Below are 17,383 nucleotides of genomic sequence, written 5' to 3'. Positions count from 1 at the left end.
TCATTTATTTTATGAATAAGTATAATCTGATCTTAGTAACTGCTTCTATATTTGTATGCCATTCATTTGAATATGGTTCTATTTAGCTCTTAGGGATTGAAGTTATTAGGTTGATGGCACCAACAGAGTGCAAATTCCTCCAGGATAGATTCTTGCTTATTCATATAGACAGCCTGACCCCCAGCATAAAGTTTAGCCATAGAGCCACTTAATATATTTATGATGAATTGCATAGTGCAACATCTTATAGTCTCTAATTAGACATCAGCAAATCATCTTCCTTGGCTATAACATGATTGAGTTATCATTTGCTTTTGTGTCAGCTGTGAAATTATGGCTTTTGGACATGTAACTTGAAGAGGGATGTGGGATTTGTCATCTGCTGTGGTTTTCCCAAGCCTCACAACTGTAGCATTTTTCTGCATAGGAATTTACAGTGCTTAACAGGAGCAATCAGTGTGTGCTAATCTAGGGAAGCAATGGCCTGTGATGTCATATGGAAGGTGGGGCTGAATCCTGCCCTTGAAGAATGGACTAGATCTGAATAGGCGGGGAAAAAAGAGGAAGGACATTCCTTGGAAAAAAACAAAAACCAAGAAAATAACATGAGCCACAGGTTAGAAGCATAAGTGAATGTGTCCACACTGACCAGCCAGAACTGCCAGTTCTGTTACATCAGACTGTACTATTACCTGATAGCATGGAGAATCATGAAAGTGCAGCATGCTGAGTTTGAGCTTTATTTTATTGACTAAGGAAGAGGTACTTAAACTCTCGGAGCCTTAGTTTTCCTCATCTGTAAACTGGAGAAATCAAGACCTATCTCAGAGGGTGATTGTGTCTTTTTAATGAGATAATCATAGATAAATCACTTGGGCATGGAACAGATCCTCAGTAACCATCATAACAATGTGGAGCAAGCTTAATATTTTGGGAGGAATGCAATGATAAGAACTGGTATTTTTTGGGAAATTAGTTCTATGTGTGATGTTAGATGACTGGAAAGGCAAGAGTTTCGGTACTAAGGAGCTGCCTGTTAGTGCATTGGCTCAGGAATGTGGCCATAAGCACATTTTTGACTAGCAGTGATGAACACAAATGGCTACAACGGAGATTTCAGGAAAGAATTGAGCAGATGTGGAGGCTGAAAGAATGTGTGTGTGGTATATTGCATTTTGCATTATGTGTCCAAACTCCCCAGAGTGAGCAAACGTTTCCAAGAGTGCAGGTGGATGGCTCAGAAGGCAGAATCAAAGCAGGTCCTCAGAGGCAACTGGATATAAGCAGAGAGAGACTTTGGTTGGCACATCTGCCTTCCAGCATGAAAGCAGGCAGAGAAGCCACTGCGGGCTACAGCAGCTATGAACATGAGTTCCCTGGGGAAATTCTTGAAAGTTTCATGGAAGCAGTGGTATAATGAAACAATTCCAGGAGGATCAAGAGAGACCATTTAGTAGTTAGAGAAAGAGAACGAAGGAATAGACCGTGTGCTATAACAATAGTCTGGGAGTGAGCAAGCCAAGCAGAAGTTTTACAACAGGGAAGAGAAGAAGCTGAGCAGTTCAAGGTAGTCTGATCATGGTCACATTTTTAACAGTTTTTAATATCCTTTTTATTCTATAGGGTTTTGTAAGAACTGATGATATCAAGTGACTGAACATTTGCCATGTCAGGCTTTTTACCTGAAAAAAAGATATTTAAGACATATCAGTATTATTTATTTAAAAAACTCTTTTCAACTAAAATAGAATATTCTAATTTCTGTTCAATTCTTAAAACTTCAGAATGACTTACAATCTATGGATGTAATGTAAATCATAACATACAGTAATAAATCATGCAGAGGTGCAATTGAAAATTTTAAATATCTGAGTCTTTTTTACTCACAAAACTTGTTTTGTTACATTAAATAGGTTGATATGAATAACCACTTTTATAGATTATGGATCATTTTACATTGATTCTTTTTTTGGTGGGGGTTCTAGTTTCTTTTCTTTGAGGCAGTTTCAATTTGCAAAAAAATATTTCTAGTGGCACATCAGCTTCTGAAAGTTAAAGCTTTCACGTGGAAATTCTGACACAACTTCAAAACACTATAGTGGAATCAGAATTCCACTTCCTTTAGATATTTTGCAGTTGACAGAAAAGATGCTGAACCAGAGAGATCAAGTAAACTAACTTTTGTTCTAAGAGTCCAGATCTACGTTAACAATACTTAGAGCACAAATATATGTTGGAGTATTGGGTGGCCTTTACTCAGGGTTAAAATGTTGCTGTTGAAAGTTATGTTTCTCTGCTCCGGTTGTGTTTTACTCTTCAACCCCCTGACACCACACAACCATCTTCCATTGACTTCACATGATAGTGTCATTATTTAACACTGAAGCAATCCTAATAGGGTTATTTTAAATGAGTTAAATTTGTTTCCAACTCTTCAAAAGATCTCAGCACCTGAGTTAGGTTAGGATAATTAAATCCTCGAATGCCTTTGGATAAAGGTTGACAGGCTTATTGACATTTAGCATACAATTATTATTGAATATTCATACAAGTGCTTTCCGAAACAATTCTGATCTTCAGGAGCATATTACTAACCATCGCTCTATGTGCAATATTTAGAAGATGTGAGAACTCATTGGCAGAGTGTGTGTCATTTTTAATTTGCCAGTATATTTCAAAATACTGCGGATGTCTGACTCAGATATGCAAATTTTTTCTTTGAAATAGACTGTGAAACTTTTCCACCAGTGCCTTACCAGTCATGCTGGAGATAAGACTTTACTTGAAGACCCCAAAACTTGATGGCTAGTTAAGAAATGAGAGTAAAGTTCAAGTTGTCTTGGATTTGGTCAAAAGGTTGATTTATAGTTCCAAAAAGAGACCCCTAATTATATTTCATGTCGATAAATTTAGGCTGCTGTTCTAAGAATCCTATTTAGCTCTATCCATTCTATCAAGATAACTTTCCAAATTTCCATCCTGTTTAGATAACAAGTTTCTTTGAAAATAGAAGACAAGATCAAAACTTTGGAATGGGATGGCACTGAGATTTGAGAGTACATCAGGGTGGAGAATTGAAAAAAAAATGAACTTATTTTTGCAAGTTCTGGCTCCTGCAAATTTCTTCACTGAGAAGGACTAGAGAATTTCTAAGAACACAGTCAGCTTTATATCATGAAATGACATTCTGTAATAATTAGAATTGTTATACAAAACTAGAGAAAAAATGCAACTAACAAAAAAATGAATCCTCTCAAGCTCTTTTATATTATTCATTGAGTTGTGTAGGGACACACACAGATGTGTTCAAACACCCCAAATGAGACTATTCAGCCCTTTTTTTGTGGAAGCCAAGTAGACTAAGTGGAAGAAAGTAATCTGTACCATGTAATTAGAGAGAGTCTACAAAAGGCAATCTAGTAATGTGCATCTATATCAGAAAGTTGGTTTGTTCTAAAATAAACTTGGAAAACAGAACCATATTTTCTCAAGTATGTCTGTACTTTCAAGCAACTATGACCCAAGCAATATCAATGATTTTTTTTTAAATTGGTTCCTTATAAAGTTGTGTGACATTAACTTTTTTTAAAGACTATTTAGACTTTTAGATTCACAGCAAAATTAAGAGGAAAGTATTTTTCCAGTGTACCTCCCTGCCCCTACACATGATTAACTCTTGTTTTTTTAGCTATTATATAGGTACATTTCCCTTTCTTTTTCTTTTAGCCAAACATTTTACTATGGGAAACTTCAGTATATGCAAAAACAGAGTAGTACAGTCTACCACTCAGTTAATTATTAAATAATGGCCAGTCATGTTTCTTCTTTATGCTCACATGCTTGTTGCCCCTCACTAGGTTATCCTGAATTACAAGTAAAAAATAATATTTCCTCACGTTCATCAAATAGCTAGTTATTTTAAAAATTTCCTCAGTCTTGTCCTCGCTGCCTTTTTTATTTTGGTTTCTTTTATCTATATCTAAACAAGATCCATGGGTTATATTTGGTTAGACAACTCTGAGAGGTTATTAATCTATACTTTTCTTCTTTCTATTGATTCATTGAAGAAACCAGGTTATTTGTCCTGTAGATTTCCTCAGTGTCTAGATTTTTCTGATTGACTGTATTCTTTTGGTGTCATTTAAAATGCTTTGTCCCTGATTTCCTACAATCTGGTAGTTAGAGAAGTTTGGTGTGATTGCTTGCTTGCTTGCTTGCTTGCTTGCTTGATTTATTATTTATTTATTTATTTATTTATTTATTTATTTATTTATTTATTTATTTTTCTGAGACTACATCCCTGGGTACTGTTAGGCGCTAATATTATGAAGCACATATTCTAGTTTTCTCTTTTTATAATTCTAGTAGCCATCAAGGATCATCGCTGAGATCCTTCTATTGCCATCAGGGGTTTCCGAGACAGTCCCTTGGTCATTTCATCATTCCTAATTGATTAGCTAGAACATACACACATAGAGAGAGATAAATTCTTCCTCGTTAACTATTTATTCTGAAATATATTTCATAAAAGGAGAGCAGGTTAAATGTCTAGGTCTTTTCCTTTATTTGCTAGTGTTCATAATATAACTCTAATGTTTCCAAAAGCGATCACTGATTTTTTTTTCCTTTTGGTATCATTACGGATTCATGAACTTTGCTGTTTTAGATGTATTCACTTATTGATAAAAAAAATTATCCCATCTTTGGATATAATCTAATCCAGTGAGAAGATTTTTAATATGGCTCCTGTCTGTCTTCGTTTTGACATGGCCCTAGTCATCTCTGAAAGACTACTTATTCTATGCCGTGACCCATATGAGAATTTTGACTGAGTATCTTGACTCCATCGTCATTAACATCATTACTTATTTTCATTGTCCCTCAACATATGTATCTATATATACCAATATTGCCAAAAAAAAAAAAAACAATATGACTGAAAACAGGTTAAATTTTATTTTGTCATTATTTTTTGTCCTTTGGACAAATTATTGTTCTTAAAATCACTTAAAGTAATTCCTCTTTCTAAGCCACTAATTCAATATAGAATTCGGTTCATTTGCTTTATTTTTATTTAGAATTCTTAGAGATTGTGTTTATTTTTACCTAATTCTGTTAAAAATAAAAGTTACATAGTTTTAAAGTCAAATCCACAAAATAAGGTATATTCAAAGAAGTCTGTTTTCTCTTTTTCACATTATTCATTTTTCCCTATCTTTCTAAGAAAGTATGTATTTGCCTGTATTAAAATACAAATATCTATTTCCACCCTTAGATAAACAGCAGCCTACTGTATACATTTTTTTCTACATACATTTGCCTTTTTTCCCTTACACTACATCCTGGAGATAATTCCATAAAAGTATAAAGAGACACATTTCAACTTTTTATAGTTACACATAGTCTCACCATTTGATTTACCATATATTATTCAATCAGTTCCCTCTCGATGAACATTAGAGTTTATAGCTTTTTTTATAATATAAAAGTTTTATAAGGAATGTGATGTGTAAAGCAGTTTATAGCCAAGTGTACCTCTGGTATAGATGTCTAGGAATGGAACTGCTGGGTCAAAGGACAAATATATATATATATATATATATATATATATATATATATATATATATATAATTTTGCTAGTTTTGCCAAATTACCCTCCACAAATGTGCCATTTTGCAAATATATATCTAACTGCACAAAGAAAGACTGTATAGAGAGTGGAATTAAAGACTAAATATGATATAATGTCAATAGATACAAAAATTATCTAAAATACTAATCTCAATTTTATTTTAAGTTACTCTTCCCATTGACAGCTATTCATTATATCATAGCTCTGTCTTGATGGGAGCTTCTGTCACAAGATAATATTTGCTAAATCTAATCCATTATGATTATGCAATGCAAAATTATTGAGATTCAAACACATTCCCATTTTTAAAGGACTATTACTAGAAAGCCAGCTTGTTTCCATATGATCTACCTTTTCATTGAAAAAGTGATAGGAGTAAAATTTATAAATGTGTTTGTTGTGCATACCTCAGAGTAGACATTAGCCCTCTTTATCATAAGCCATAACCTATACGTTATGAAACCATCTCAGAAAGTCACTAACTTTTAGACTAGAGAATAATGAAATTTTAAAACATTGTTTCAAATACTTAGATTTGCTTCTTAATGGTGTCTTATCTTGGATTGATATTGCACTTCTTTGGTTTAATGCTATTGAGTGATTAGCAATGAGATGACTGACAAAACCCAAAGTAATAGTCTAAAGACTTCTTAAACCACTACTCCTAAATCTGCTTCTCTTTATTGATATAATGAGGGGAGAATTAATTTTAAAAGGTGGTGACTATTGATTACTTAATGGCAGAAGATAATGTTGAGAAATGCTGAAGTGAGCCTATTCTGTGCCCTCCTGGGCAACAGGACCCATTATCCAGTGGTGGAAATCATGTTGTAACCCTCATCAATATTTAATAAGCAGGATGCAGGCTGGATGCAGGCTGCAAAATTGCCCTAGGCATAGGTTCCAATAGGCCATCAGAATGTTTCAAGTATATAAAAGAGTAACAGATTTCCCTGTGTTCAGATTGTTTATAAGCAGGACAACAATACATTCAATTCCCTTTTGTGATCTCTGGGCAATGATAGCCTCATGGAAATGCCTACTAGGCAAGTTGAAGTGATTAATGCTCTGGGAAGTCATTCTAGGTTAGTAAGCCCTGCATGAGAAGACTTTGTATTTTCCAGTGTGGTTCTCAGTTTCAGCCCTTCTATTTCTCTCTTCTTGCCACAAGCTGAAGGGCTTGTTCAGCAGGGGTGGCGAGTCAGCAAAAGGCGTTAATTGTGTCTAACACAGCCATCATCCTTGGGGCGATATTACGTATCACACTGTCTATCAAGCTAACCCCTTGTCACACGTCAGGATCTTTTTATTTCAGCTCATTTAAAAGGGAAACAAGGAGTTTTAAAGATAGCTGGTGGGGAAACATGAGTGTAAGAGTGCTTGTAAGAACAATGAACCTTCAAAGCTGACTTAAACTAAACTGTGCTGGGACTTCTGAAAGGACAATACACTTTTTTTTTTTTTAATACACGGTTTTATGAATTATTGACTCCCGTTGTTAACTTTTCAAATTATCGGGTTATTTTTCAGTACCATCAGCTTATTCTGAAAATATTATCAGCTTGGAATGAAATTAAGTTCTTGAGATAGAATATATTCTTAGGATTTATAGGTACTTAAAGGACCTAACATCAGATATTCACCTTTCCAAACAATGTATGAAATTAAATGATAGTGAAGAAATGTCCATTTTTTGACTCCATGACTCTAAAGATTGTTGAAATGTATTTCAGAGAGTCATTTACTTTGTAACATATCAGAATTATTTATAATTACCTGCCTAGAATGAGTTACATATGAATAAAAATTTAGCTTTGTAGGCAAAAAGTATCCAAGGGAACAAGTCTTCTATTAACATATTGAGCTTTTTCTCAAAACCAGTGAATGAAATTGACCCTGAGGTCTCATTGTAATTCCAAGCTAAATGTGGACAAATTCAGTTTTACTTCCAACCTTAGACTGTGCATGCCTAAATGCTACTTTCAATTCATTAATAGCTCTATGGTATGCCTTCTCTTTCTGACGCCAACTAGAGTCTCAAATTATCAAGTTATCAATGATAAACACATTTGTAGTCACTTTTAGTTTTTTGACAAATGTGATCTTTATGAGGTATATCAATAGATTTACTCAGATGTTTGTTTTTATTTGTTTTGTTGTTGTTATTCATTTGTTAGTTGGTTGGTTAGTAATACATGTCATTCCTTCTTGGAAATTAGTTTGTGGGTAGCTCACTTCAAGAAGGCTTAGGTTAGAATTCATAGATTGTTCAGATGCCATTCCCAAGGGCAGAGGTAGCACTATAAATTGAAAATAATTTAATAGATTTTCTTCAAGGTGCTTAACAATATAATATAAAACTTATGAAGACATTTTGTCCACTGTATTATAATGTTAATCATAGTTATATCTTCAATGCCTTTAGATATTCCAGAGAGAAGAGCTTTTTTAATCTTCTATTTGTAATATATTGACACTTATTAAACCATAATCTAATATATTTAGCAATTTTATCAGTGAAAGTCACAAATCCTAAGTGTCCTCTCCTTTCTCTTTCCTATTTTATAGCGCAGCAGCAGTTTTGGGAATTTTGATCGTTTTCGGAATAATTCCATTTCAAAACCAGATGATTCAACTGAGGTTAGTATTTTATTACAATTTTATGAATGTAATGCAAACTCATTATGAAAAATTATGAAGCCAATATCACTTTTGCTAAGTACAGTAAGAAAAATAAGTATATTTAAAAATCACAGTCTTGCCTATATTTTTGTGATAATTGAACAAACAACTACTTAGTAATCAGTACCATACTGGGTATTAGGGATAAAAAGTTGTCTAAGAAACCTAACATGTTCAGAAAAGCAGAATATAAACTGAAGAAGAGAGTTACAATTTAAAGTAATACAAATAATCTCAAATTTTCTGAGCATTTCCACCATAAAACAATCCATGTTAAATTTTATGTCAGTTGTAATTGCTTTGATTAATTTAATGATTAAATGACTTGATTGTAAATTTGTTAAAGAGGGCATATGGTTGTTCAATTGCACTCTACTATATGCATTGAAATGTCTCATAGGTGACCATTACATACACATTTGCAAACCATGAACACTTTAAAAGTAGCTTAAGGAAAGGTTCCCATACAATAAAGACTATATAATTATAATAGCAATAGTAATAATAATAATAATATCTACATTTAATTGAACACTAACTATGTTATAAGCACAACACTAAACACTTTACCTACCTATAATGTAGGAACTATTAGTATTGTTTTATCAATGAAGTAATACATTTTGTTGAGTAAAGTTACTTCTAAATTACATAGTTAATAAGTGACAAAGGCAGAACTCACCATCTTGTCTGACTCCAAGTTTGCATTTCTGTTGCACTATCTCACAAACTACAGGCCAATTATGATAAATGATTATTGAAAGGGATATATATTGAGAAAATTCAAAATACATGTTTATCATTGAACCTGATTTAGCAACTCCACATGTGATACATTTGAGATCAATAGGTTTTTGGATCATATGTATTTTTTAATTATTCATTCTTATTATTGTATGTTTATTTTTTGTGTTTTTTTGTAAAGATTTTTTCCCATTATCATATTTAATTTCTCAACATACTTCTCAGATTCCTATGTCTGTGTATCTATAATACTTTTAAATATTGGCATTTCAGTAATAGACATTCTAAACAAAAGAAATGAAAATAGAATAACATCTAGTATTACTTTATAAATATATCTGTTAGTACACACATATATGTATGTGTGTAAAATATATCCCCTTTATACATATGTATATTATTTATATCTCCCTCTATCTGTCTATATATTTATATACACATGCTTATGAATAAACCTATAATAGCTATATAGTCTATCCACATTTTTTGTTTTAAATAAGATAACATATGTATATAAATAGTGAGAAACCCTATATAATTTCATTTTCAATTAACATCTTATATAAAACTTTGACTTTCCATAATCACATATAGATATATTCTACTGTTACTTAGTTTATAATGCTAGGGTTAACCTGTAAGAGTAGCTCAGGCTAATTCAGGTTTATTGATTAGTAATGGTGGCTTAGTAATTTGTGATAGAATTAATAAATCTGAAAAAGTAGTTCATATGTTTTTTCAGCAATACAGCATCTATTCATTCAACAAGTATTTCTTGAGCACCTACCCTATGACAGAGTTCCCATTAGTTACTCAGAAATTACTATTGCAATAATTGGTGAAAATCCCCACTTAATGAAGCCTAAAGTATAGAGGGAAAAACAGATCTTAGAAAAACAGCAACTGTAAATAAATATCTAATAAAGTTGTGATTCAGGCGATAAAAGAGACCAGCATAGAAAAATTTGAAAGTTTAAAATATGCTGAAGTAGTTTCTTTGAAACCTCTACAAAAATTGATAGAAAAACCTAAAATTAAAAATGTTTGTGATACTTGTTTGAAGCTTAGGCAATGGTAATTTAACACAGATAGTAATACAATATACTTTCTTGGCTTATTTATTTATTTTTAGTTTGTAATTTGACAGTCAAGATAGAGTTTATTTAGAGAGAAGAGAGACAAGAAAGGCTAACTTAAAACTTTAAAGAATCTCCAAGTTATATTTTATTCAGGGTTTTGAATTAAGCAAAGAATCCTTGCCTTTTATAACCTTGAATGTAGAATTTTTTTTTAAATGTAGAAATTAATGAAGTTCAATGAGGACTTAAATCTGCTGTCCATTCATATTTATCATAGGTAATTTGGCATAAGATATGAAGCAAAACATAATATTGATTAATAATTTTATTAACTATGTTGTTAAACCTTTATATTAAAATATTCAAGGAGATTCTGGGTGGCTCAGTCAATTGAGTCCGACTCTTGACTTTGGCTCAGGTTATGATCTCAGTGTGGTGAGATCAAGCCCTGTGCTGGGCCTGCTTGAGACTCTCTCTTCTCCCTCTTTTTCTGTCCACCCCCTGCACACACCTTCTTTCTCTAGTATAAATAAGTAAATCTTAAAAATAAATAAATAAAAATTAAATATTCAAGTTCACTAAAGAGAAGTTTCCCTTTATTTTTTATTTAAAATTCAGGAAATATCTGTCTGCCCACCCATCAAGAACAGTGGGCAATGCTAAAATAGATGCACCTAAAGAGTACTTTCTTGAAATCTAAGATATTAAGGATATATAACCCAATTATGTCCTTTAAGAAAAAAATCACTCCAAAGTTCTACATGAGAAGTTTTGCTTATTCTAAAAATATCAAGTGTCAGTTATGTTCCTGGAAGTGTTCTAGACTTTCAGAATAAATAAAAAAAATATAAAATCTCTAGTCTCATGGAGCATACCTTACAGTGAGAGATGCAGGCAATAATCAATCAAACAAACAAATATATTATCAGGTAATCTTAATTTAAATACCTAGAAGAATTAGTTACATGTGAATTACGTGAAGATTTCTATACTAATGGCTAGACCAAGTTCACATTTACTATTGCTTGAGAATATGGAAAATATGCATGAGGCACTTCCCTGCAAGAAGAAAAAACTGCACTTTCTCAGTGGATTTACTTAACTCCAAAAAAAATTTTTAAATGACCATTTTGGGACACCTGGGGGGCCCAGTTGGTTGAGTGTCTGCCTTTGGCTCAGGTCATGATCCCAGGGTCCTGGGATCGAGCTCCATGTCAGGCTCATGTTCAGTGGGAGCCTGCTTCTCCCTCTGCCTGCTGCTCCCCACCTGTGTTGTCACTCTCTCTCAAGTAAATAAATAAAATATTTTAAAAAATGACCATTTCATTTTCTATAAGAATAAGAGGATTAGTTTAGTGCCCATTCAGCATGAATACATGCTGTCACCTTTCTAAAGCCCCCAATAAAATATCTCCCATTTATGTAGATTTAATCACTCATTATGCCAATCATTCAATTCCATCTTGCCCATCACAAAAGTGGGAAAAATTAAAGTGGCTCTACTGTGGAGCTATTTAAAGAATGGCTAAAATTCTTTGAAACAAATTTTACATGTGAAGCTCAGGTCCTTTGACATCACAAGTTTTATTTTCTGAGTTTGTCACATACGTAACCAGGCTTGGGCAACTTTAAAAATATGTATTATATCCCAACTGAAGTTTTGGAGGCTGCTGTACACAATATATATGGGTCCAAAAATTTGGAATCTTCTCTTTAATAATGTTTTCAGATCAATGATTTTTATAATTATTCTGTCTTTTGTAAATAATTCTAACTAGGTATATGAAGGAGAACCCATAAATGAAAGTGGAGAACAAAGTAAAACTTCAAATAATGGAGGGGGTTTAGGGAAAAAAATGAGAGCTATTTCCTGGACAATGAAGAAAAAAGTGAGTAAAAAGTACATCAAAGCCCTCTCTGAAGAAAAGGTAAGCGTACTCTGTTAATTTTTTTTGTATTTTTCTATTAATTTTTTTCTTAAAATAGTCAACAGACTCTTCTTCTAGACATAAAATTACTTGGTGCTTTAAAAAGTACTTCAACATTTACTTTCTCCCTCAGTAATTGTGCCCAGAAGTTAGGTAGGAAAACAAAACAAAATATTATTATTCCTATATTAATAGAGGAAATGGGGGCTCAGAAAGACCACACATGTAATATATGAAGAACAGTATGTCATATAACAAACATCAGTACATCATTTCTTTTTATTGCCAAATAATATTCCATTATATACATAGACTACACTTTATTTTCCCTTTCATCAGTTGATACATACTGAGTTGTTTTCACTTTCTGGCTATTGTAAATAATGCTGCTATGAATATTTATGAGTTTTTATGTGAAAATATTCTTTTGTTTCTCTTGGGTATATGGTAATTATCTGATATTTTGAGAAATTGGCAACCTGCTTCCCAAAGCAGTTGCATCATTTTACATTCCCACTAGCAATGTGTGAGGGTTCCAATATCTCCACGTTTGTCAACACTTGTTACTGTCTTTTTGATGCTAGTCTTCCTACTGGGTGTGAAATGGGATTTCAATGTGGCTTTGATTTGCACTTCCCTGATGACTAATTATGTTGAGATCTTGTCGTGTTCTTATGAGCCATTTGTATATCTTCTTTAAAAAAATGTTTACTCAAATCCTTTCCCCATTTTTTACTTTGGTGATTTGGGGGGTTTTCATTGTTGATTTTTAAGCTTTTTAAAAATATACCCTTAATGTAATCAGATATGTGATTTGCAATATGATATATTTTCTCCTCTGGATTGTATTTTCACTTTTTGATGCTATCATTTGCAGCACAAATATTTATAATTTGATATAACACAATTTATCTTTTTTTTTGTCATTTGAACTTTTACCACTGCATTTAAAAAACTGTTGCTTAAAAAAAAAAGAAAAAAAGAAAACTGTTGCTTAACCTAAGATTACAAAGATTTTCTCCCATATTTTTTTCTAAGTGCTTGCACTTGTAGCTCATAAATTTTGGTGTATGATTATTAACAATTTTTCTTTCAAGTGGTAGGAGTCTGTCTTCATTCTTTCAAATTAGATATCCAGTTGTCACAACATTAATTTGTTAAAAGGACAATTATTGTATTTTTTTGGCACCCCTGTTGAAAATCAATTGATAATAAATACATGGTCATAATTATATGGATCACAAGTACTTGGGTTTATTTCTGACTCCCAATTCTATTACACTGAACAACAACTTGCCTACACTGCCATGATAACCACCTAATTGGTCGTCTTTCTTCCACTCCTGCCTCCATTAAAGCCATTCTCCACATGAAATCCAGAGAGATTTAAAGGGGAATTTAGAACACATCATGTCCCTTGGTTAAAATTTTACAATGCTTTCACAATGCATTCCCATATTATAATAGATTTATTCCAATCCTCTAAGAAGCAGACCATAAGAAAGCAATGGATACACCAAAGATTATCAGGGAAATGCCTGTGAAGGATAAAGAAACAAGAATTGATAGGGAAGCTTTCAGACAACAGTGCAAGTTTGATACCTATGAAAGGAGAGGAAGAAAGCTTTAGCCAGGTTGGTAGATAGTCTTTGAACCAGTTTTTCATTACAGGAGCCCTATATCCCACCAGAAAGTTACCCCCACTGGTTCAGTCATTGGCAGAGAGCATGGCTTCCATGCAGGCACAGTGCTGGATTCAGTAGCTAGGACTGTTACTAAAGGGTCTCGCAGCAAAAGATCTGAGTGACACATTTCCATGACCATCACACATGGTCTATAAAGCTTTTCCTAATCTGGCTCCAGTCTGCTTCTCTGAGCTCATTTCCTAATACTGTCCTTGCTCTCACTCAGCTGCAGCTGCATTGGCCTGGTCTTTCCATTCACAACCCAAGCTAATTCTGAGTTTAGTTATTTTGTTCCTGCTATTCCTTTTACTTGGAAAACTGCCTCTAAATGTTTACATAAGTTACATCTTAACATTCAGGTCAATAATTCAGAGCATTATTATGGTATAGAGGAGGTTTTTGGAGGCTACTCCATCTAAATCAGCTAACCTTCCCCTAACCCTAATCCTAGTAGCTCATCCTCTCACATCACTCAGTTTTATTTCCTTCACTTATTCCCTGAAATTTTCTTTTGCGTTTTGTTTGTACACACCTCCTCAAACACTAACCACACATACATATACAAACACCAGAGCCTAACACACTAAAATGTATCTTATGAGAGGTGGGGACTCTGTGATCTTGTTTACTATGTATCCCCAGTTCCCAAAACAGTGCCAGGTACTTACAAGGTGTTCTATAAACTTGTGTTGAATGACTGAACAAATGAATAAAGGAATGGATAAAAGCAGAGAATCAAACTGAGTATATATATGTATTATGAAGTTTTATCAATGTTTAGAAATGCTCATAAATGAGGAATATTGAATTACATTTTCATGAATATTAAGAAATTTATAGGTTTTGTTCAAACCATCTAAATATGGAAGACATTTGAGATGTTTTCAAGCAGATGTAATTTGTTTTGAAATTCTCTGTCTTTCCTAATTTTATGCAGGATTTGCTTTTCACTTGACTAGGTGTGCAAGCTCAGTATGAGATTTGTAAAGCTTCTTAGATAAGCTTTGCTTTAGAATTGCAAAATGTGCATGTTTTATTCATATCTAGTGATCTGGTAGGGTGCAAATAACTGACATGAAACAACTATGCAGAATTTAAACTTGTAATATCAGATCTCAAAGGATTAGTAACGGTGGTAAATAGATGATAAGGAGAACATGAAGAAATAAAAGTGCTTTAATAGATAAAGCATAGATGTTAATAAATCTAACATTTCTGATTAAATAGTCTGGATATGACATTCATCCTAATTTACAAAATGAACTATTATAATTTCAGTTGAATTCCATAATGTGAATGTTTCATCTAAAGAACTTTTCCAAATATAACATGTTTTGCTAGAAATTCAACTAAAGATTAATGATTCTCATATTTTATGCTGATGTATTCCTAAGTATTTTATTGCTAAAATATGTCTTGTTTGTTAAATCAATGCACAATATCCATGGAAATCTGTTCTCTGCACTTAACCTCTGATATATTTTTCTGAAGGATGAGGAAGATGGAGAGGATGCCGTCCCATATCGGAACAGTGACCCAATGATTGGATTTCACACAGAGAAGATCTCTCTTAAAGCCAGTGACTCCATGGATAGTCTCTACAGTGGGCAGAGTTCATCAAGTAAGCCTATAGAATACGGGACAAGATACTAACTGGGAGGGCTGAATTAACTAAAAGCAGTAGATTTTAACTACAGAGAGCAAACTGATGGTTACCAGAGGGGAGGTAGATGGAGAGATGAGTGACGTAGTGATGGGGACTAAAGAGTGCACTTACTGTGATGGGCACTGTGTAACGCAATGTATTGAAATGTTAAATCGCTATACTGCACACCTGAAACTGATATGACACTGTATGTTAATAATACTGGAATTAAAATAAAAAAACAATAAAAAAGAAATAAATTCAAATGAAAACCAACAACAACAGATTTGCTTCTGTGGGGCTTATCAAATTAACAAAAATGTTTTAGCTACTTGATAAGAGAAATAGTGAAAATGTAGGATTGCTGAATCCACAGAGTTGCTGCTATTGTTTAAAATGATACACAATACATCCGATAGAATTATGTATTATTTTGAAACTTTTAAAACTGTAGTCAGCAGGGGTCTTGGGGATATGCCTTAAAATGATCATGTTAGGTGACTAAATCTATATCCCTAAAATAAAAACATATGCTTAGGAGAACTAGCATTATCTTGGGTCAAAAGTTTTTAAATGACTTGGTGTATTCAGGTAAATGAAATCCTGTTCTCTCTCTTCTTCCATCCCACCCTTTCTCCTTCCTTTGCCTTTCTTTAATCCTCCTTTTTCCTCGTTCCTCCTTCTCTTCTTCCTTCTTTCTCTCCTCCCTCCTTCCTTTCTTCTTTCTTTTTTCCCTCTCACTTCTTTCCTTCCTTTTCATTCCATTTTGCCTGTAGTACTCTGAAAATATCAAGACATATGCATCAATCATGACATTTACTTTTTAGGTGTCCACCCAGCATTAGTGAGTAAAGAATGAAATACTATGTAAATACCAAATAGAAGGAATATCACCAATTAGGTGACAGAAAGGAAGCAGCATGTGTCAAACAGGATTTTCTAAAATCATTGTTTCTAAGAAGGAAGTCATTCAGGTTTCAGTCACATATCCTGCTATGATATTTGGATGAAACTACTGATACGGCAGGGTGCCTTATAACTTTTTTATGTGTACACTGTTATACATCCCTCTGATATTTTCAGGGCTTTTACATGTTTTCTTTTTTTTGCAAAGTTTATTTTTCATTTCCTTTTAAATCAACTGTTTCCGTTATTTGAAGATAGATCGCAAAGACCAGATGTTTCAGATATCCTGAATTTTATTCCTATTTTCCTATTGGCTGAAGAACAGTTATTTTGTGGGGAAAAAAACTAATGTAGAAACATTTGAAGGATATATTTTTGCATGTGTGAAATTCAGATTTCATTAGTATTCACTTCTGCTGGAAGTTTTAAAATTCTAAATTGTAATGCTGAATGTGGATAGAATTTTACTAACTGGAATGTACCATGAAAAGCCAGGGCCAGGGGTGGCCACGGAAGGGAAGGTGTAAGGAGATGGTGGCCCATTTAGCTGTTGTCATGTACAACTTAATTTATGAGATTACATGCAGCTCACCCTTTCTCATACCGGTTCGTACTCAATATGGAACATCTCTAAGGTTCTTTCCCTTTTTCCATAATTATTTGAATAAATGGTAGAGAAACCAGGGCTGTTTTTGCCATAAACAGAGCACTGAAAGGCCAGATGGAAGGAGAAATGTGAGTGGTGGAGAAACTGAGAGTTACTTCCGCTCAGAGCTGTTCTTGCCTCTATCTTGCAGGCAGCAAAAATGGAATTGCTTTTCCTTTTTTTTCTCTTGAGGTTCAAACTTAGAAGGGAAAAGGACCAGAGAACAAGGATTTGGAGCAGTTTTAAAAGCCCAGTTTAGAAAGTTTAGAACCACTTGGGAGTACAGACCCTGGAACATGCTTCCTCTTTCCTTCACATTCACACAACAAGCAAAAGTGCTACCTTTCATGCATAGAGATGTTGCTTCACAATGGATTTGGATATATAATAGGATATTTGGGACAACATTCTAGCTACATTGTGATAAGTGTAGGGA

General features: G+C 33.4%; 2 protein-coding genes across 30 annotated transcripts in view; one reads left to right on the top strand and one right to left on the bottom strand.

Moving 5' to 3' along the window:
* Positions 1 to 17,383, bottom strand: part of LOC144301748 (uncharacterized) — a 355,630-nt gene that overhangs the window by 211,617 nt on the left and 126,630 nt on the right. The window contains exons 3-4 of one of the 24 annotated variants that reach the window (XR_013368529.1): positions 2,757 to 2,805; positions 1,503 to 1,682 (exon numbers count right to left, since the gene is read on the bottom strand). The exons of 22 other annotated variants lie outside the window; for them this stretch is intronic. The gene's annotated coding sequence lies outside the window, so the exon portion shown is untranslated. Of the gene's footprint in view, positions 1 to 1,502; positions 1,683 to 2,756; positions 2,806 to 17,383 lie in introns of those variants that run through there. One more of the 24 variants, XR_013368528.1, reaches the window with a different exon arrangement.
* The window catches only part of SAMSN1 (SAM domain, SH3 domain and nuclear localization signals 1), a 268,791-nt gene that overhangs the window by 233,585 nt on the left and 17,823 nt on the right, over positions 1 to 17,383 (top strand). For all 6 annotated transcript variants that reach the window (XM_077878807.1, XM_077878805.1, XM_077878804.1 and 3 more), the window contains 3 exons: positions 8,201 to 8,272; positions 11,916 to 12,065; positions 15,242 to 15,371. In XM_077878807.1, the coding sequence (XP_077734933.1) occupies positions 8,201 to 8,272; positions 11,916 to 12,065; positions 15,242 to 15,371 (352 nt within the window). The remainder of the gene's footprint in view (positions 1 to 8,200; positions 8,273 to 11,915; positions 12,066 to 15,241; positions 15,372 to 17,383) is intronic.

The sequence above is a fragment of the Canis aureus genome, chromosome 30, assembly GCF_053574225.1.
Source record: "Canis aureus isolate CA01 chromosome 30, VMU_Caureus_v.1.0, whole genome shotgun sequence".
Taxonomy (NCBI): Eukaryota; Metazoa; Chordata; class Mammalia; order Carnivora; family Canidae; genus Canis; species Canis aureus.
The sequence above is the reverse complement of the archived record's forward strand: the minus strand, read 5'-3'. Positions and strand labels throughout refer to the sequence as shown.